Source organism: Tenrec ecaudatus, chromosome 8 (assembly GCF_050624435.1).
Source record: "Tenrec ecaudatus isolate mTenEca1 chromosome 8, mTenEca1.hap1, whole genome shotgun sequence".
NCBI classification, from domain to species: Eukaryota; Metazoa; Chordata; class Mammalia; order Afrosoricida; family Tenrecidae; genus Tenrec; species Tenrec ecaudatus.
The window spans coordinates 117,909,023-117,929,996 of record NC_134537.1 but is presented as its reverse complement, the minus strand read 5'-3'; the positions used below and the strand labels follow the sequence as shown (position 1 = coordinate 117,929,996).

The window sequence follows — 20,974 nt, the reverse complement described above, 5'->3', positions numbered from 1 at the left end:
ATGACTCCAGCTTTCTCAGAGTGATGTTTGACCATGACCTTGACCTCTGCGTAGGTGTCATCTAGATAATTATTTGAACAGCAGATTTTGAAGTATTTCACCAAGGCTACTTTTTTATGTTCCTTGCTCACGTGTCCCTATTTTAAACTGTGAGATGTTTGTCCTGCCCTGTTCTGCCTGTGGCCCACAGTCCTGCACGACGTAGCTCACTCCCTAGTGAACACACCTTACACCTGAGGGTCAGCCTCATCAATGAGCTGATCTCTTCTCCTCCTCCTCCTCTCTGTCTGCCTTGCTTTAATGTCTGTGGACAGAGATAGCTTTTGCAAATGTGTGCATTAAACCATTATAATCAATCTGTTAATGTCCATAAGCATAGCCATGCTTTTTTAAATTAATGAATGTAATGCTTAAAACAGCAAGGACGAAGGACTAGTTTGAATTTACGCTGAGTTTCCCTAATCTTGTACTAACTTCCTGAAACGAGTTGCCTCCTAGACCCAGTTGTGGAAGGTTTTATATTTTGGTTTTGGCCGGGAAACGGTTTCTGTTGAGTCGGTTTTGACCCAGGGCGACCCTGTGTGCTTCAGAGTTGAACCACGCTCCATAGAGCTAGAGGGCTGGAGCTTTTCAGAAGCACATCCCAGATCCTTCTTCCAAAACGCCTTGGTTTGGGGGCATGGAGGGGGACTTGAACCAACAACCTTTCTGTTGGCAGCTGAGTGCTTAACCATTTTGACCATTTAAAGGACCTCTTTTGACTTGTTGGGTGTTCAGCAATCTGCTGACATTGTGCGGTGTTCCGGGAAGCAGCAGGGAAAGGACTAGCCTGAGAGCGAAACAGCAGGCAGTGGGTCACGGGGCGGAGACGAGCCAGTCAGGGTGCAGGGCAGCACCGATGAAACACACAGCTTTCCTCTAGCTCCTAAATGCTCCCCCCCCCACTATCATGATCCCAATTCTACCGTACAAATCCGGCTAGACCAGAGGATGTGCACTGGTACAGATAGGAACTGGAAATGCAGGGAATCCAAGACAGATGATCCCTTCAGGACCAGTGGTGAGAATGGTGATATCGGGAGGGTGAGGTAGAAAGGGGGAACCGATTACAAGGATCTATATATAACCTCCTCCCTGAGAGATGGACAATAGAAAAGTGGGTGAAGGGAGACATCAGACAGGGCAAGATGTGACAAAATAATAATAATTTATAAAGTATTAAGTGTTCATGAGGGAGGGGGGAGCAGGGAGGTAAGGGAAAAAATGAGGAGCTGATACTAAGGGCTCAAGTAGAAAGCAAATGTCTTGAGAATGATGATGACAACAAATGCACAAATATGCTTTACACAATGGATATATGTATGGATTGTGATAAGAGTTGTATAAGCCCCCAATAAAATGATTTTTTTTAAATAGCAGCTAGCAGAGACGGCATGGGAAACCTCTCAAAAGGCATATTAAGGACGAGGAAAAATCTATGACCTATAACATCATGGAGATGCCACACACACACCCTACCCCCCAATCCCCCACCCACATCTGGTGTGACTCAACTGAAGGGGAGCAGTCTGAGAACTCTGACTGTTTCCTCAGGAACCCTGGCCAACTAGGGCAACGTCAGACGTGTGTGTGTGTGTGTGTGTGTGTGTGTGTGTGTGTGTGTGTGAACTGCAGGCCAGCTGTTCTCCACCCAGCATCCCCTGCCCCATACGCAGAGCAAAGGTCTAGGCACAGCTGCAGGCTGATGTCATCGTGGGCTTGGAATGCTGCTTGCAGACTGTGCGGCCGTAGTAACGACCTGCTTCCTCAGCTGACCCGTCTTCTCCTTCCCCCATTCCCTCCCCCTCCTCTCTGTCCTCCCTTCACCTCTGCTGACCGTGGCCGACAAACTTCAATACTGTGTGGGCTGCTTTTACATTTTTTTAACCGAGGAAACAGCCCTATCAGGATGCTAATCGGAAAGGATTTCCAAATATCCCATTTGATTTCAAATTCTGCTGCACCATCCATCATTAAATATTCAGAATGGCAGTAATTTGATCATAATAGATGCATTAAAATTAAGCAGGTGGATTATACAGTTAACATCTACATAGAAACTCTTATAGCGCAGAGTATGGATATTGTCTTTTTCAGTGAATCACCGAGTCGTTGAATTCATGGAAATGTTTACACCTCTGGCTTGAGTGACTATTCAGTTGGGCCAGCTTCAGGTTAGTACTTTATTATCCTGGCTTTGCTGGACCCCAGGTTCCCAGGCAGTGGTGTGAAAAGGCCATGCAGAACCCAGGTTTCTTTGACTGGAAAGTTATTTTATGCCCACGTGATTATTTGCGACATATTTTTATGCTGCCTGCTTGCTTAATATGGAATTTATACAAAACCAGTTGCCGCTTTTCTAATATGAAAATCATACAAGAATGCTACAGGGAAGCCCATGGCTCCATCCTTGTCTCACGTACACTGGGAGTTTCAGCAGCAGAAGGTGAGGTTGCATTTGACTAAGATTTGCGTTCTTGGCTCTGTTGGTTTTCTCCTTGCATAATGAAGTAACATGAAAGACAGCGGGAAAGAGTGTGCTTTACCTGGGTGGCCATTCTTGGTGTGTTAACATTCATTTAAAGAAAAGCAAGCTATGTCATCCCAAAGAACTGAATTAACACATTTCATACGATGGCCACTGTATTCTTGCCTCCATCCATCTGTGGGGGGCGGGGGTATATTCGGTGCTGGGCACTCTCTGTGATGTTGGGAACGCTCGTCTTCCTCTAATACAAGTTCGTTAAAGGAAAGCTGGGAAAGTCCAAAGTCAAGCTTCTGAGAAGTCATAGCAGTGTTCCAGGACTTACTTCAGTGGGGGTGTGAGGAGGCTTCAAAATGTTAGTGGAACTTTTTCATTGTCTCTTAACGCCATGTTCCCACAACCTTTCTGAAGTTCGTGCACGTGTGCATGCGTGCACGTGTGTGTGTGTGTTCAGATATTGGTCAGTACTTATATTTTTGCCTGCAGTGGTAAAGAGGATAGGGTTTTCTGATTTTAAGTTACGTTGGTCAATTTATTTTGCCCCTTTAAGATATGTTAGCCTTTCGTTATATTCATTCATGTTATATTGTAGCAATATGTGCTTGGGGGGTTATTATTGTTAATATTCTCTGGTGATTTGTGTTCCATATAGTGTAATATTTTGGTTACTGTATTTTTTAAATCAACTAAAATTAAGTTCTAGCTTAAAATTCACTCATCGGGTTTGCTTCTCTGTTTGTTTGTTTTCTGCTTCCTCCTTGTCTTTACCTGTTCCTGTACAGGTTGGCCTTGGGTCCAGTAACTTGTCCCTAGAACTCTCCCAGCCAGTGGGAGCGCCCCTCTCCTTCAGGCGGGCCAGCGCTGTTCTGATTGGCCCTCCACAAAGGGCGATCTTCACTGAGGACCCTGCTCCTTTTCGCAGACTTCTCTTCTTGCTCGTCAGCTTCCCCTCTTCTCTTCCTCCTCCTCCTCCTCTGGCTGCCTCTTGCCCCTTCCCCAGTTTCTTCTGTACGCCATAATGCTTGAAAATCTGAGAACCGAGGCTTGACTGTGTGATAATGTTAGGGATTTAGAACACTCAACAAGTTAGATGTCATCTTCCCCCTTTCGATCTCTTTTTCAGTGACTGCATCAACCACATGTGAGAACTTAGAAAAATCCAGGAACGAGATACAAATCGCTTATGAAGGGTTTGTACAGAAGCTGAACCAGCAGCACCAGGCTGATCTAGCAGAGCTAGAGAATCGGCTGAAAGAATTTTACACGGGGGAGTGTGAGACTCTTCAGAACATTTACATCGAAGAAGCAGAGAAGTATAAGACTCAGTTGCAAGAGCAGGTCTGTGGCTTTGGCACCTGAGCGTGCTCCGGGGCTGGTCACTGGGTTCTGGGGTTGCTCCAGTCCAACAAAGGGCTTCTCTTTGTTTGTTTATTTGTTTACTAGGTGAAAAGTTTTGATGTTATCTTCTGGGGTCTTTTGGTATTAAACATTTTTTTCTTATGATCGATTGTAATATATATGGCAAATAGGGGGGAAGAAGGAAGAAAATTAAGAACCACTTGGTGACCATCCCTCTGAAAGCACCTTCTTGTTAATTCTACACCATAGTTTACATTCTTCCTTCTAAAACACTGATGGCACGTGCTTTATTTTCTATTCCCTCCCTATTTTTCACCTAAGAATATACCACAAGCCTCTTTGGAATGTTCCTGTGTCCTTCTGTCACTCAGTTATCCAGTTAGCAGGTGTTTGCAGAGAACCTGCCCTAGCCAAGCACGTGCTCGGGAGTGAGGGTGGCAGGCACAGACTTTCCACGCGCTCTGTGGTCCTGTCCCTGTCACCCGGGGGATGGGCGCTCAGCCGTCTTTACCAGGGAAGCCTGGCACTCGTATGTTCTGTGCAGGCAGACTGGCAATCCCAAGCAGGGCCGCTTGTGTCACGGCTCAGGCGACTCCTACCCTTCAATGCAGGTTGAGATGCCAATGTGGCCCTGTGCCGCTGCTTGAATAGTCGGCGCGGGGCTGTGGGCTTTCCTGGTCAGCCGCTGTTCTGTTTTTCTCTTTCAGTTTGACAATTTAAGCACTTCCCATGAAACCTCCAAGTTGGAAATTGAAGCCAGCCATTCGGAGAAAGTAGAGTTGCTAAAGAAGGCCTATGAAGCCTCCCTTTCAGGCAAGGATCCCTTTTCTATTGAAGTAGAATTAAGAGCTAATGGCCCAGCGAGATTGGATGTAAAAGGGAAATGGCTCATAGCGCCCCTCCGGAGGCTGCTTTGCGTCATTCCCTGTGAAGCAGACTTAGCTCCCTTTCGGATTGTTCGCTGTTACTGGAAGCTGATAACCCACTGTGAGTCGGTTTGTTCTAAGTGCCGCCTTTGAGGACAAAAGGTGAACTTGGTCCGATTTCAAAGGGACCTTTTGGGACGGTGGTTACCCCTTCCCAGTTTAGGTTCTTGGGATGCTAAGGACGTCCCTTGTGTCCTGACCACCATCACAGGTCCAAGCAAAGCCCTTTGTTCTCTGCACACCCTTGGCCACGCTGTAGATGAACCTTAAGTCCCGATGTGTAAGAGTCCTTCCTTTTCACTGCAAAAGAGGAGGAGCACCTGCAGCCTGCAGGGATGCTGGGCGAGGAGGGTGGGACGAGCTGTGTGGCCTTGCCAAGAGCCCTTCTCTTCCAAACACAGAGTTGTTATGTAAAGTCAGAGGTGATAACATGCAAAAGCTAATGGTTCAGCAAAAACATGCAGCAAACCCTGTCTCCCTTCCTTCCTGCTAGAAGTGAGTTTGGGCTGCTGTTTATTTCATGAAGAGTAAACTGAAGTTGAACAGGAGGTGCTCCAGAGCAGCGGTCTGAGGGCCAGGCCACCACCAGTCCCTGGCGTCTCTGGGCGTCTGTGGGCCCCAGTGCTCTCAGCGATGCAGGGACTATCAGGCCGCCCTACAGGGTTGCTTGAAGGGACAGAGAGCTTCCCACATAGAAAAGCATGTACAAATGCATATTAGTGTATTCCTATTGATTCGCAATCAGCTCCCACATTCATCCGCTGCAGTCATTGTAGAATAAAGAGATCTCACAGAATGTTATTCCCTTAAAAAATACGAGCATGCTATTGTCTTAAAGACGTCCATCCTTTCCAGAAATCAAGAAAAGCCATGAATTGGAAAAGAAATCACTTGAGGATGTGCATTGTGAGAAGCAGGAATCACTAGAGGTGGGTGAAAACCAAGACCCGAAAGTGAACATAAAATAGAATCCTCCTTCTTGATGTTTGTGTGTTTGGGGTGTGGTTCTGGGTACATCAGCTGTTGCCAGCTTACGTTTCCCTTATCGCCGCTGTCTTACAGAAGGAGATCAGCCATCTGAAGAGTGAAAATGAGACTTTAAATGAAAAACTGAAATCAGAGGAACAAAAGAGAATATCAAGAGAGAAAGCAAACTCGGTAAGCGGGGGTTGCTCTCCCAGCACCCCGACTTCTGCCTTTGAGAGTCAACCACCCACGTGTTTAGCAGCTAGAGAAATGCTGGGTTTGCCATCCTTTCCATGCCTTGAAATGCAGTTTTAAACAGCATAAGACAGATTCTTTGTCTTCTGGTGTCTTCATTTCTTCGATCCTGAAACGGGCATGTAGATAAAATGCAATGTATTTTGAGTAGCCAAAGCCAGACAGGAAGTCAAGAGCATTTTATCAATCAGGGCGAGGTATTTCATGAATTTATTTATGTTAGATTCATTGCTTTATGAGATAGAATTTATGTGCCAGGAAGTTTCTCTTTTTTACAACTCAGTGGCGTTTAGAATACTCCTGAAGTCCTGCCTCAGCCATCACTGTCCACTTCCAGAACATGTTTATCACCTCAACAAAGAAACTCTGTTCGAATGGGCAGCAGTCATTGTCCGTTCCCTGCTCCAATCAGGGCCCTCCAACCAAAGGAGCAACTCACTGCCGTTGAGCCCGTTCCGACTCTTCGTGACCTCATAGGACAGTGTAGCACTGCCATTCTAGGACCCTGAGGCCCAAATCTTGGAGCAAAAAGCCTCTTCTTTCTCCCACTGAGCAGCCGGTGGTTGGAGCTGCTGATGTGCCACCAGGGCCCCAAGGACCCATTAATCAACTCTCTATGGCTTTGTCATAGAAAGGAACCATATACAGGAACCATATACCACGTGGCCTTTTTGTCTGGCTTCTTGCACTTAGCACAATGTTTCCAGTGCTCATCCATGTCGCAGCATGTGTCAGGACTTCATGCTCTCTTAGGGCATTCTGATATCCCATTGTGTGGACAAAGACTTCATTTTTGAAAAGTACAAGTTTCTCTTGTCGTCTTGACTTTTCCTTGTGCCTTGCATCCCTTGCTGTCTTGTTTGTTGGAGTTTTTGTTTCATATATTTATGATCTGTGGAACCAAAGTTTATCTTGCCCCTTTAACATCTATTGACAGCTCACGTGGTGCACGTGAGCCTTATCAGGTGATCTGTGTTGGCCATTCCATTCGGAGCCTTTCTAGATATTTTAACACATGAGAGGAGGCACAGTATTCAATGACGCTTCTTAGAAGATTCTAAAATTCTTAGATTCTAAGATACTTAGAAAAAGGCAATGGCTTCAGAAGAAATTCTAAAATTCTTAGAAAGGTTCTAAGATACTTAGAAAAAGCCAATGGCGTCAGAAGAAATGTAGACTTACCAGTAGATGCAGAGAGTAAACCTGACTAAGTGGTTCAAGGAACTGGTTTTAAAGAGCTCCTTGTTCTTTACAAGGATACTGTCAGGGCCTTTGGGGCACGCAGGAGGAGACAGCTTGAGGAAGAACATCGAGTGCCTGGCCCCTGTCTGATCACGTGTGATTGAGGAACAGAGCGCGTGCACAAAGGATCAGGGAGAAGAAAGGAACAGAAGGTCTGTTCAAAACTAAGAGAATGGATTTCGGAGTCCCCCGCACAAAAATGAAGTCGGATTTGCTGTCTTATGGGATGTTACAGAATCTTAACGCACAAGGAGAGACGACTTTCTGTGACATTTGTAACGATTGCGGTTGAAGTTGAGGATGATGGTCCTGCCCTGACCCCTGGAGCCTGCTCTCTCTTCTGAGGGGCTTGGATTAATCCCCAAAGGCCAGTCCAGCTCACCATGACCTATTTCTTTTCAAGAATCAGTCTAGAAGCCTCTGCCCTCACAGAGTGTTTTGATGATTGACACCACTAACTCCTGCGTAAGAAGTGCCCTCCTTGATCAGGAGCTCATGTGCTGATTAATTCACAGCGTGAGCGTTGGCCCGGCTGGATTTCCATAAAGGAAGCAAGCTGGGAGGGGAGTGGAGTGGGTTCTGCCGTGGTGTGTGGCGCTCTCAGGTGTAGTATTCATTCTGGGTAGCGCAGCCATAGAGCATGTAGGTGTGGTCTGTGCCGTGTAGGTGTCGAGAGGGTCACAGGTAAACTGGAGGAGTTTTACGGCTGCACTGCAGGATGGCAAGACCAACATAGACCATCACCAGGAAACTCCACAAGGCTCAGTACATTATTGACTCTGGTCACACCCTGGTAATTCATCCAAATGAAACAGGGCTGCGTGCCTTTTTCCAAAGGGCCCCGTGAATGTCCTTTTTCCCATTCTTATCAGTTACTGAATTTAGTTAGAAAATGGTTGCTCCCATTTCTCCACCCATATAGGACTTAGAGATAGCCTGATCACTAGCCTTGATGTCGCTGTGGATGAGGGGTTGGGCTTCTCATCAGAGAGCCAGCGGTTCACATCCACCACCTGCCCCGAGCGAGAACAGTGAGGCTGCTCTCTTAAGGACTTACAGCCTCAGAAGCCCTGTTCATGGTGGCCATGAGTTGGAATCGACTCAGTGGCAGTGAGTGGGGTTTGTGTTTAGAATCTCTAGCCAGAGTAATTTTATACTGTAACCAATGGTTTTTCTGTTATTTTAACATAAGGATTTGATACCACTAACCTTTCCCCCCCAATATTAAGGTACCAATACAATTTTACTAATTGTTTTTACCTCATTCATATAACCAAAGTCTGAGAGTAGAGAGAAGCCACTTGCAGCCTTAGAAAGAGATTTGCCTTATTCTTAAACATATTCTGAGGTTCTTTATTTTAAGAACTAGGTGACTGTGTCAGCCAATCCGTTACAGAGGTGTCCTGTCATGTCTCTTCCAGAAAAACCCTCAGATCATGTATCTGGAGCAAGAATTAGAAAGCTTGAAAGCTGTGCTGGAGATCAAGAACGAGAAACTGCACCAACAGGATGTCAAACTCCTGAAAATGGAGAAGCTGGTATGTGTCCTTCGGAGTAGGAGAGTCGGGGCTACAGAGCCAGGCAGTATTTGTGAAATAGCATTGCGCTCTGAACATGGAAATCATACCACAGGGAGAGGAGGCTACAGCATCTTGGCATGGGTCATGGTCTTACACTCCTGGATTGGCACGGAACACATAAAGCAGATTTGGGTGCTTAGCGAAATGACAGCCAATCAACTGCAAATCAGGGTCTGCAAATCCTCACCTGTGCAAGGAAAATTTTAAATAATGTAAAATCAGTATTTTAATATACTGTCCACTCCAAGAGTTGGCAGCATAAGTCAATCCCATTGGAGCAATTCATTCTTACTTTAAAATTTTTTCATCTTGATATTTATGATCAAGAACATGATAAATGAAGTCGTTCTAATATGAAGCGACTTGACTAGAACGGAGTTTGTGGCCTCAGGGATAAAGAACTGATGTTGGCGGGGACAAGTCTACCGAGAACTGTGTGTTGGCGGGGCATGCCCAGCATTCAGTGTCAGTCTTGGCACACAGCTGGCACACAGCTGCTATCAGCCAGGCATCTAACCAAGTTGGCAGCCTTTGGGAAGGCAGCTTACGTGATCCCAGCCATTGTACTTTGCTCTCCACAACACCAGCTGCCTGGCCCTGTTTGCTCCCCGCCCAATTATGAGTGACTCGGTGTCGATAAGTGTCTCCTTCTTCCCAAACAAGCCCGAATGGTGGGGAGCACCGAGGCCATTTTTTGCAAAGTTGTCTGACTGGGTTGTTTTTTTCAGGGGTGGGGCAGGTTAGGAGTGCGTGCCTCGATGGCAGCGAGTTTGTTGTTGCGGGGGGAGGGGGGTTTGCGTGTGTTGCTGCGTTCTACCAAGGGCACGTGAAGGCTCAGACTCGTCCCAGTTTCAGCTAGAAGAAAGTTTTCGTTTTTGAAAGAACTTGGATGACTTGTTTAATGGGTGCAGTGTGGTGCTCCTGCTGCTTCCTGCCAGAGGTCATCCACCGGGTCATACCTCTGCTCTCTCCCTGCCCGTGGGGACTCAGCATCGCCATAGAAATAACACCCTGCTCCGAATGCATTCACTACATAGACTCACGCGGCTGCAGAGTGACCAACATGGCGTCCGTTTTGTGGATCCAGTAAGTCTTTCTGGTTCCTGCCCTGGCCCAGAGGTGCCGGGAGAAGCAGCAGTCAGCACGAAGAGTGTGTGGGAGAATGGGATGAGAGGCTCACAATTTAGAAGCTTCGGCCTCTGTTAAAAACAACATGTTCCAAAAGCAGGGAAGCCTTTTCTGAAAAGGAAAGTTTTGATAGGAATTCAGCGCTGCCATTAACTTGATGGGTGATACCGCCCCCATTGGCTAGCTTCCTCTTCTGGGGTGGGGCAATACTGTGGAGTAGATCATTAGGGCCAGTCACTGCCCAGATGCTGATGATGGGACTTCCGCCGGGGTTAGCTTGAGTTCCTTTATGATGACTGGAAATTCTAAGCCGAAGGCCTGCTCTTTGGGAAGTTCTTTTTATCGGGCTGGCCTGTCCTGAGCATGTTCTGGATTGTGGGTTAGCTGACGGAGCACAGGGCTCAGAGGAAAAGCCAGAGTAGATTCGTCGTATGATGCAGTGGCTCGGGGTTTAGAATGATTTCCGGGGAAACTAGGATGCTGCCTCTTAAACCCCAAATGGTACCTTTTAGTGAACTGGACCTCTTTCCGCATGCTGCGAGAAACTATCTTCCAGTTCTTAGCCTTTAATCCCTCAACGGATCCATCTATTGTCCTTCAAAGCTTCGCTTGGGCAGACGAGCACGCCTCTCCACTGAGCTGAGGAGGAGGGAGGCTCTGGGTGCTGCTGCTGCTCGGTTCGGTTGTGCCGCGCTCTAGGCAGCATTGCCAAGGACTGAGAACTTTCATTGCTAGCCCTGGGGTGTTCGTCAGTGGAGGACTGTGTCTGTGCAACCCTACCGTGAGACGGTGTGGACCCCTTGCCCGGCCCCTAATCAAAGCGTGGGGGCCTGAATCCACGCAGGGGCCCGGTGCTGAGCACAGGCCCCTGTGCGACCACGACCCCCGTGCTCAGGGCACTCGGAAGGAAGGGCTGGATGCTCAGTTTCCCCAAGAGCTGCCATACCAGCACCGCTCTACTCGGAGACATGGGAGTGAGAGGCACCTGGACAGCTACCCTGTTTCCCCGAAAATAAGACCGTGTCTTATATTAACTTTTGCTCCCAAAGATGCGCTAGGTCTTATTTTCGGGGGATATCTTATTTTTCCATGAAGAAGAATACAGTGCACATTTATTGTTTTATTAAGAGACCTCGCAAAAATTTTTTTTAATAAACAATAAAAGAGACCTCGCACTTCCTGTCTGCTCCAGCTGTGCTGCAGCCAACAGTGAGCTGCATGGCAGCGCCCGCTGCTATGGTCCAGAGTTATGGTAGCTTTCGGGGGGCTTATTTTCGGGGAGGTCTTATTTTCAGGGGTGCCTTATATTTCAGCAAGAGGCCAAACTGTAAGTAGGTCTTATTTTCGGGGGATGTCCTGCTTTCGGGGACACAGGGTACCCAGTGTTTGAGTTTTGATAAACAGGCGTCTGAGCTGCCATTTTTTGTTCCACTAACTTGGAACCAAAAGGATCCTCTTCAGGGCACTGGGTCTCACCGTCTGGGTCTGGCCTTTGCCTCCTGGTGTCTCAGCTTGTTGTCAGCCGGCAGGCAGGCATCTTAAATAGCATCTCGATTCTAGATTGACAGGCTCTCTCAGGAGTCCTCGGGGCCCAAGTGGGTCAGACTGTGCTGTAGGAAGTGCCGCGCTTCTCCCATGGGGGAATATTTCCTAAATGTGGGACTTGTTGCTCGTGCCAAGGTGGACACCAACACAGCCCTGGTGGACAGACTGCAGCGGATCCAGCAGGAGAACGAGGAGTTAAAAGCCCGGATGGACAAGCACATGGAGATTTCCAGGTAAACGTTGTCCTATTTTCCCCACGCTCCTCCCTTGACCAGTGTCACTCTCTTGCCATTCTCTGCCCGGGTGCCTCCCGGCTGGCTGTGGGCGCCCAGTTCTGTGGGGGAGCGGGCATTGCACCGTCCCGGTTGTACCGAGACGCCCTGGACCAAGCGCAGACGTCCGCAAGGAGGGCTCTCCTCTGGCTTCCTGGTCGTGCGATTGCTTCCAGAAATGACGCGTGCATCCGAGGAGGAGAGCCCCGGCAGCAGGTAGTCCAGGCGTGTCCCTCAGCCTCCCTGGAGGCTGCGCACAGGGCAGTGTCCCCAGCCCAGCCGGCCCGCGCTCCCAGGGTGCCCCCGACCCCGAGGCCCGTGGCTCACAGGGGGCTGGCCAGGAGCCCGCCGGTTTGCTCCGCGGGATCGTGGCCGGACTTGTGAGCCTAACCGGCCGAGATGTCCGTCCCCGAGGCCCGCGTGAACCCGCGCGCCTGCTTTCCGTTTTGCAGGCAGCTGTCCTCGGAGCAGGCCGTGCTGCAGGAGTCGCTGGAGAAGGAGTCCAAAGTCAACAAGCGGCTGTCCATGGAGAACGAGGAGCTGCTGTGGAAGCTGCACAACGGGGACCTGTGCAGCCCCAAGAGGTCCCCCACCTCCGCAGCCATCCCCGTTCAGTCACCCCGCAATTCGGGCTCCTTCCCCAGCCCCAGCGTCTCGCCCAGATGACGCTTCCTGGAGGCCCAGCCACTGCCTGAGTTGCTTGATTGGGGTCTGCAGGGCTGACCCCCGCGACGGGCACGGGCACGGGAGCCAGAGCTGCCGAAGCTCCATGCACTGAGTGCAGTCTAACTGGAAAGCAGCCGCCACCCCACCGACGGGCTGCGTCGGAGACTGGGACTCTGGGGTGCCGCTCTGGCTCGGTCCGAAAGGCTCCTTGGCGGGAGAGGCGCATTGGCCGACGTGGACATTGTTGCACAAAGCACTTACAGAATGGAAGAGTCTTGTTCGTTGCCTTTTCACCTACACCTGCGCATATGGGAAAAACTCTCAGGGGCTTATTCAGATACAGATTTATAACCTTTATAATGGTCTTCCCCACAGACACCTTCTTGTGATTTTTACTTCCGTCTGAGGCTGTGTGAATGAAGTGAATGACTCGAGTCCCGGGTCTGAGGCGGCCTTCTTTGCTGGGTGGGGAAGTCAGACGCTGACCATGTCTGGACAGTCCGAATCCAGTAACAGCGTCCACCTTTCAGCAAAAGCCATAGAAGAAAGAGCAATAGCTGCTTGCATCACGGTGATCGGCTCCGCTCAGCCCTTGGCGACAGGAGAAGCTTTGGCTGGCCTGTGCGCTCTCTGCTCTCCGTGCGGGGTCACTGTTGGCTGGTGTCAACGTTCGGTTGAAACGAGCTAGGTTTCCTGTTGTAGATTTGTAACTTACCCACGTGAGCCTAGCACCATGTACACTCTGACCCATTTTCTCAGGCTATAAGCAGATGTAGAACCAGATTTTTCTAAAAAACCTGTATAAAGTAAAAGGGCAGTCCCAAAGGATTGGGGCCGCCTTATTTTCCCCCGATCAAAGCTCTCCTTGCAGACTGGAATCTTTGTCTTCTCTCCCTTTCTGCCAGTCCCCTGTCCTCTCCTCTCCTGTCCAGACCCGCCCAGGGCCACGACAGCCAACCTTCTACCTCCTCCCTCCTGTCCTCGGTGACAAGGACAAGGTGTATGCTTCTCCAGGGCCAGCTCAGTTTCCAAGGTGTTCGGGCACCTTTCCAGTAAACGAAGGCCTGGATTTGAGACTACAAACTGGAAAATCTTAACTCATTGGCTAGCAGAACTTCAGCAAGCTAGGATGAAATGCTTCTCAGCGACCAGGGCACCTTGATGAAACAAACCATCGATGTAATGTTGACTAGAACAAAACCACCTGGGAAGACCGTGCTGTTTCCTGGAACCCTTAGCCGCAGCTCTCCGTCCTTGATAGTGGGGCATGCAGCCTGGCCAGCTGTCCTTCACACTACATTTCAATTTCTCGCCCAATTTCATGTATGGCCCCCACCTCACCCACCCAGTTCTAAAACCCTGCGGAAAGTGGAAGAGCTATGACTGTCCCCTGCCCCCCACCCCCGCACGTGTCAACCTGTGATGTCAGTATTTACTCACCCGCGTGGCTGACGTGGACGGCTCTACAAATAAGCTCCACCCGAAGAACCCACGGAGGACGCTAGAGGCAGATGAGTCATCACCTGTGTGTACACTACATAGCGAACCGATAGTCATGATGCATGTTGTTATTGTTTTTAATTAGTGATGGTGTCTGGAGTTTTAATCTCTGGTCATTTATTATTTTCACTTCTGACCAATTAGAATGTAGGTTCACTGCCACCTCCTAGCATATCTCTGCTCACCCTTCAAGCTGACGTCAATGCCACTAGCCAAAGTCAGGTCTGCCATTCATCCCCTGCGCATGGTGAATCTCGTGTTGTTCTCTACTGTCCTCCGTCATTATTTAGGTGTCCGGGGAAACAAATCTTACAGCAGCGACTACAAAACGTCTTCGGGGGATGGAAGACAACAGGAGAGAAGATAGGAAACAAAATAGAGAACTTTACAATTTTTTTCAAACCAAATGTTTCTTGTAGGATGAAAAATGTCATGTCATAAAAATAATATGGTTGTGTAATCGACTTAGTTGTACTCGGTTTGTAGTGATGGAAAGTGTATTTTACTCTGATCAAATAAATAATGCTGGAATATTCTATTTAAGATTTGCAGCCTCTGGCATACATCACTCTTCGAAATGGTATCAAATGTGTAGCCCACCCCCACCCAGCCCATGACACAGCAGTCAAGACCGTGTCACCCCTGGAGGGAGTTCTCAGGAATTTCCAATGCAACCAACAAAATTGGCCGTGGCGTGAGATACGGCTCATGGGCCTGTACTCAGAGCTAAGCTTTGCTTTGCTTTCCAAAATTCAAAGCTGTGTGTGTTTGATAAACTTTTACTAATTTTCACAATTCCTGTTGTGTCAGGTCAGGAAATTGGAACAGCATGTCCCCAATGCTTGTAAAGATGGTAACTAAATGCAAAGCAGAGAGGACCCTTCCTTGATCGCTGCATGTGCTTCAAAGAGACGTGTCCTTTAGAAGGTCATGTTCTAGGTCCTGTAGGATGGACTCATCGAAGATGACCACTGTCAAGTGTAACAAGGAGCCAAAGCCAGCATAGGCCGCCCCCGAGGATGCCAGGCTCTGGCTCAGTGGCTCTGTGGCCGATCAGTTCTGACTGAAGTTGGCTGCCTCCTCCCTCCACTCCATTGACTGTTGCCTTGCATTATCGGAATCTTTATAAACTTGTGAGGGTTGGAAATGTTACGTCTGAGAATTATCTCAGCACATTGCACGCTACAACATGGTATGGATTGTGTATTACTAATAAGATATACAGCCATGGCACAGTCATACGTACATGCTGTTCACATGTTGTGCATGGTGATTTTAAAAAATGCCCCTGTAAGTTTTCTTAGTATTCCCGTACTGAGAAAAAAAATGGACCTAAGCATCTGCATCTTACTGATGATGAAAAACTGGACAGTACCGACCCTGGGCAGGGCGTGCACTTCCTGCACTTGGCGGCTGACCGAAGGGGTGTGGGTTCGAGTCCACCCAGAAAGCCTGCCCAGAATAAGCCTGGCAACTGTCTGCCAAAGAATTGGCTGTTGACAACGACAGGGCAATTTCCCTCTGATTCACATGGCGTCACCATGAGTCACAGTCTACCTGATGGCGACAGGTTTTTTAGAAACTCTATTGGTACTACTTAAATTTTTTTTCTGGGTGCCTAGAGGTGTCATATTAACATAGCAAGTACTGACCCACGCATGGCTGCCAGCCAGGTCCTTCTGGATGTACTTCAAGCTAGCTTCAAAAGCAAGAACACTTCACCCATTTTTTATTTTTTACAAAAACATGCTCATTTAATAGAATTGATTATATAAAATTGTTTACATGTGTGCTTTCTTGGGGAAAACACTGGAGACACAGGTACATAGGCAAGCAATCAGAAGACATGCTTTCTGTTAAGAACACTTCTGCTATTAGACCAGAGGACGCCCTCTTCTGTCGGCCCTCTAGGTCTGATCGTAAGGCAAAGGGTGGGGACTGGCACTTGACGTGAGCCTGGGGGGCTGAGGGAATTTGTGTAGGGCCCTTCCATCAGCTCCCTCCGCTTTGTTTCCCAGTCAAGAAGACTCCACCAGGGTAGCGACTGTGGTCTGTCCTCGGGGATTCTGAGCCGTACAAATGTAGTACCCGGCATCGATGGTCTCAAAGTCTTCCACGGTAACGACACTCTGGGAGAGCCTTGTGGTGTGTCCCAGTCCTCGGGGGATCAGCCTCCAAGTGTCTTGAATCGTCACCGGCCTCTCACCCTGTTTTAACAACACCCACACAGACTGAAGCACCAACCACAGGCTGCTATACACAGCTGAGTGTCCTTTGCAAAGTGCAATACCACATGCTAGAAAAGGCTATTTGGAAAGCTTAGCTCATCGGCCGTGGGAGCTTTCTCGCTGCCTAATCCTTGTCGGCTATGCCTCTGAAACTCCAAGAAAGTGGGACTGTAAAACCTGCGTATAATTTTCCACCCGGAAACTCCTCAGGCTGCCCATTTCCACCCCCTAGCTAAGTGGCTTTTGTTCACATGACACCCAAAGAAGTCACACTCGTTGGGATCTGGGGAGTGGGACCTGGGTCACGGAAGGTCGGGTGGCTCAGGAAAAGGGTTGCTGGCGGTCCGCACGGTCAGCATTTCGAAACCGACAGCTACTGCCTCGGAGAGGGGGGGCCTTCTACCCCCATCAGGTGCTATGGTCGGGAACACACGCGCGCAGTTCTGCTCTGTCCTAGAGGGTGGCCAGGCGCCAGCAGCGCCTCGGTGGCAGTGAGTTCTGTCTATTGTGCTTTCTGCTCATAGAGATGCCAATTAGCCATGTGGAAAACAACCCTCTGTTTGAAACATCAGCAGCGCCCCCTACGTGTGGCAGCATTTTAAGTGACCGGATGCTAGGAGATAACTCTTCTCCAGGGATCCCTATTTTCCACCCATCACAGCCGGCCCACAAGGAGGCTGTCTTGGGAGACCAGATCTCTTTTGGCAAACAGGGATTACCACATGTGGACAGCAAAGCTGTTTACTTCAAGGGGGCAGAGCATGCACAGCGGCTACACAGGCTGCAGCGGCTTTTACGAGAAGTTTATTTTAAAATGACCCCTGGCCTCACAGCACCGTTCTGACATTGCTCAGCGTCCCTCACAGGAGGTGGCTGGTACAGAGGAGGACATTTGGAAGAGGATGGGAAGCAGGTCGGCAGACTTTGAGGGGGGACTAAAGATTAAGGTCGGAGAGTCGGTAGGAGAAGGAACCCCTCTTTTTTTCCTCTTAGACCCTTGGCCCTTTTGATGAAGGGTTTAAGAAAAAGTCCTTGAAGAGAGAACACTGACCAGTGAAACCCTGGCCAGTGAAACCCTGTCACTTCCCCTCCTCTCCCCCCAGCACTTTGAAGAAAAAAATCCATTGGTGACTACCCTAATCCGTCTTCAAACAAGCGCAGCCTTCCCACCCTTACCTGTCTTAGCGAAACCAAACCAGGCCCTGAGGGCTGAAAGTGGCTGGGGACTGGGCCCCGGGCTTACCTCCTGCCCTGGATAGAGCCACCTGAATTCCACGTCCACCTCAGGCTCCCCGAGGACCGTGCAGAGGACACTGATGTCCTCACCACCTTTCACTTTGTCCGAGGACGCCCAGATGGTTGTTGACGGTGGGCCGCTGGGAACTGGAGGTTAGCAGAAGGCAGGAAAGGGCAATGAGAGTTATGAATACGGAATGAGGCCTGTTCTTTCGGGGAAGCAGGTAAGTTACACCGTGGCTGTCCTATCGCTAGCTCCCCAGCTGGCAACGGCCCACTCCACCCCACCGTTTTGTTTCTTGTGAAGCCACTTCTAATTCTGTGGGGAGCGGAGAGGTTGGCCCGAATCTCTTCTGAGGGGTGCTTTAGACATGGGGGCACAACACAAAATGAAGACACACAGGCAGGGGCTTGGATGAGGCAAGTCGAGACGCCTGGGTAAGAAGGGGGTGTCAGGCTTGACTGCCGGTCCGCCTGTGCGCCGGGGTGGGCGGCCGTCCTCCGAGCGGTGGAGGAAGATCCTGAAGGCATGAGGCGTCAGAAGGAAAGAAGAGAAAGCTGGTGTACCCAACGGGCAGGAACCCCAGAGGAGTGTCGATTTAATAAGAGGTGAGGGAATGATGGTCAGGGTGTGGAAATGGATCTAGGAAGAAGGCCACGGATCCCATTTGGTTGAAAGCAGAGAGGCCGAGACGAGGTCCTCCGAGCTTGGGGATGGGCACTGCCGGGCAGCTGCCCAGCAGAGCCAGAGGGCAGAGAGGAAGGAGGAGAGGGGCTGGGGCCATGGACAAGCTGATTCCAACTCATAGGGTCAACCACATACAGGGCAGAGTAGAACTCCTTCGAGTTCCTGAGAGCCGAATGCCTCTTTGCAAGGAACAGCTGACTACAGTTAGCAGCCAATGCTTAATCCACTAGCCCACTGGAGGAGATGGATTGGCATGGGAGCTGCGTCGATGGGCCAGGCATAGGAACAAGGGTGAGGGGCGCAGGCCCCGGCGGTCTTGCCCTCTGTCATGCAGAGGGCCGCTGCGGGGCGGATCCCAGGAAGCTCAATGGCACCTGACCACAAAGAAGCCCTGGTGGTGCTGGTGGCTCCGCTGGACAGCTAAGCAGAGGACCAGTGGTTCGAGCTCACCAGGGGCTGTGTGGTAGAGAGATGGTGCTGTCTGCCCCTGAAACGATTTCAAACCCCGGTGGAGGGTCGCTATGCGTCAGAATCAACATGATGGCAGAATCAACATGATGGCAACATGATGGGTTGGTTTAGTTCTAGAGCAGTGGTTCTCAACCTTCCTCATGCCGCGACCCTTTCATACAGTTCCTCATGTGTGGTGACCCCAACCATCAAATGGTTTTTGTTGCTACTTCATCACTGTCATTTTGCTACTGTTATGAATCGGGCCACCCCTGTGAAAGGGTCGTTCAACACCCACAGGGGTCGCGACTCCCAGGTTGAGAACCGCTGCTGTGGAGGCCGCTGACTTTAAGGAACGCGGTCCGTGCCGCCTCCTTCCATCTGCAAGTCGGACAGCGAGGACTGCTGGGCGGCAGGCTTACCCTCGACATACAGCAGTTGGTACTTGATGGAGATCTGAGACTTGCCCCCGGCCTCGGCCTTGCAGTAGACCACCCCCTGGTGGTCGACGTGAGGGTGCAGATACACAAAGCCTCTCTTCACGTCGTACATGATGTCCTTTCCATTGGCTGCGATTTCCTTGGCCGGGAACTCCCTGTGGAGGGTGACTTTGGCTGCCAGGACAGTCACTCGGCAAGGAACCACAGCCTGTCTGTCCGCGTTCAAGTAGACGACATCAAAGTAACTGGGAGAAGGTACAAAGAGCTCTCCTTTCTCTGCAAAGGGAAAGACACGGGGCATTTGTTCGGGAGAAGCGCGGGGTGGGCGTCTTCAGGATGCTTGCATCCGGGCACTTCTCCCGTCTCCCGGCATGCGGAGGCCTTGCCAATAGAAAAAGCCACTTTCTAATGCTTTTTTTTTTCTTTTTTGCAAGAATGGTTTCCATCTCCTTGAAGGAGATTTTAAAAGATATTTGTTTGCGTCCAAATCAGACTCGTGGAGTTTACTCACTAAGGAAGCAGGAAGGAGACCGGCTTCCTGATGTTTTGAGCAGTTTTAAAGCCTCTAAGCAAATCAGCGCTTCAGGTGGGAGATGTTTAGAGTCAAGGCCAATTCTCGGGGGGGGGGGGGGGGGGGAGGCAAGCTTCTCAAAGAGGGCAGGACAGTTGAAAGCTCTGGTCTGCTCACCGTCTGCATGCAAGAAAGCCTCGCTCCTGGCACAGGGACTGCCAGGGTTTCTGGGAAGGGCATGGAATAGGGGAGGACCAGGAATCTGGATGCCACAGGACCCCCACGGGCCCAGCATCACCGCCCCTGCTTCCTCTGAAGTCCCCCTGTGTGGCTTTCTGAGATCTCGATGGTGGTATTTCTCTCTTCCAGAAGAGCGGGCTAGCTTACCCGTACCATCCCTAGGACAATCAAGAGCCTCTGGAGTTGGTTTGCGTTTGATTGTTTTTGGTATGGCACATTGTTTAAATACTTTTCTTCCTGGATCATCCTGTGAGTGAGTAGTATAGTAATAGTTCAAGAAGAATGCTGAACCCACTCATAGCCCAACATGCATTGCAGTGTTGCCTGCGATGCTCCTGAAACAAGCAATGCTTGCTTTCTTTGTGCCGCAACTGTACAGTTTATGCCCCGGGTAGAATTCTCAGACACAACAGAAATGTCTTCAATGGGCCAAGGGCACGCCACCATGGAGGTCTTTGCTCCTGGCCTTGACTGAGTCCCAGGCCCTCTGTCAGGTGAGTCTCTGTCTTTGCACTAAGTGGGCTTAGTGGTGCCACTTCCTGATAAATTGGCTTTCAGCCTTAGACAAGGGGCTGTTTGTGGGTGTTGGGCCAACATCCATATTTGCACACAGTAAGCCTCTATGACCTTAGATGTGTCACTCAATCTCTGTATTTCCATGCCCACACCATAAAGGCTAAAAACTCTCAGGATCTCATTCAGTGTTAACATTTAAGGATTTTGTGATTATGAAATTTACAGGCAACTGTTTTTTTAAATGACGGTTTTGACAGCAAAAGAAGCTTACTCTGAACTGAAGAACAAAACCAGTGAGTGATCTGAGCTACAGACCCAGAAATGTGGTCTTCCTTCTGGGAAATTAATTAGGTCAGTCCTTGCTTGGAAATAAGTGACCACAGCAGTCCAGGTAGATAGATAAATGTGGGCACTTAGATATATAGTGACTATATACTGTATAGTCACTGTATGTATAGTCAGTAAAAAGAACATTAAAGTTCATTTTAAAAATTGCAAGTCACATATGCCTGCTGCAAATGTGTATGCATCTACCCAGGTAGATGACAAACTCCTCAAGAAAACGGAACACATGGAAATTTAGATTCCAAACAAGCACAATCCAAATGATAGCGAGCTCCGTGGGAAGTACAGTGCTGATTACCACAGTTTTACTGAGATGAAGACTGGGCCCCAAACTCCGCTCTGAGGAGGGCCAACTGT

The 20,974-nt window shown here is 49.5% G+C and overlaps 2 protein-coding genes across 9 annotated transcripts in view; one reads left to right on the top strand and one right to left on the bottom strand.

Annotated features, from left to right (window-relative positions):
• Positions 1 to 14,513, top strand: part of MTUS1 (microtubule associated scaffold protein 1) — a 158,508-nt gene extending 143,995 nt beyond the window's left edge. For 5 of the 8 annotated variants that reach the window (XM_075556772.1, XM_075556774.1, XM_075556776.1 and 2 more), the window contains 7 exons: positions 3,648 to 3,862; positions 4,591 to 4,696; positions 5,665 to 5,738; positions 5,872 to 5,967; positions 8,694 to 8,810; positions 11,661 to 11,758; positions 12,250 to 14,513. In XM_075556772.1, the coding sequence (XP_075412887.1) occupies positions 3,648 to 3,862; positions 4,591 to 4,696; positions 5,665 to 5,738; positions 5,872 to 5,967; positions 8,694 to 8,810; positions 11,661 to 11,758; positions 12,250 to 12,463 (920 nt within the window). In that variant the 3' untranslated portion in view covers positions 12,464 to 14,513. The remainder of the gene's footprint in view (positions 1 to 3,647; positions 3,863 to 4,590; positions 4,697 to 5,664; positions 5,739 to 5,871; positions 5,968 to 8,693; positions 8,811 to 11,660; positions 11,759 to 12,249) is intronic. The other 3 variants (XM_075556778.1, XM_075556779.1, XM_075556777.1) reach the window with 2 other exon arrangements.
• Positions 14,514 to 15,688: 1,175 nt separating this feature from the next.
• Positions 15,689 to 20,974, bottom strand: part of PDGFRL (platelet derived growth factor receptor like) — a 54,060-nt gene continuing 48,774 nt past the window's right edge. The window contains exons 4-6 of the mRNA XM_075556780.1: positions 18,988 to 19,281; positions 17,435 to 17,574; positions 15,689 to 16,170 (exon numbers count right to left, since the gene is read on the bottom strand). Coding sequence (XP_075412895.1) covers positions 15,982 to 16,170; positions 17,435 to 17,574; positions 18,988 to 19,281 — 623 coding nt within the window. The 3' untranslated portion in view covers positions 15,689 to 15,981. The remainder of the gene's footprint in view (positions 16,171 to 17,434; positions 17,575 to 18,987; positions 19,282 to 20,974) is intronic.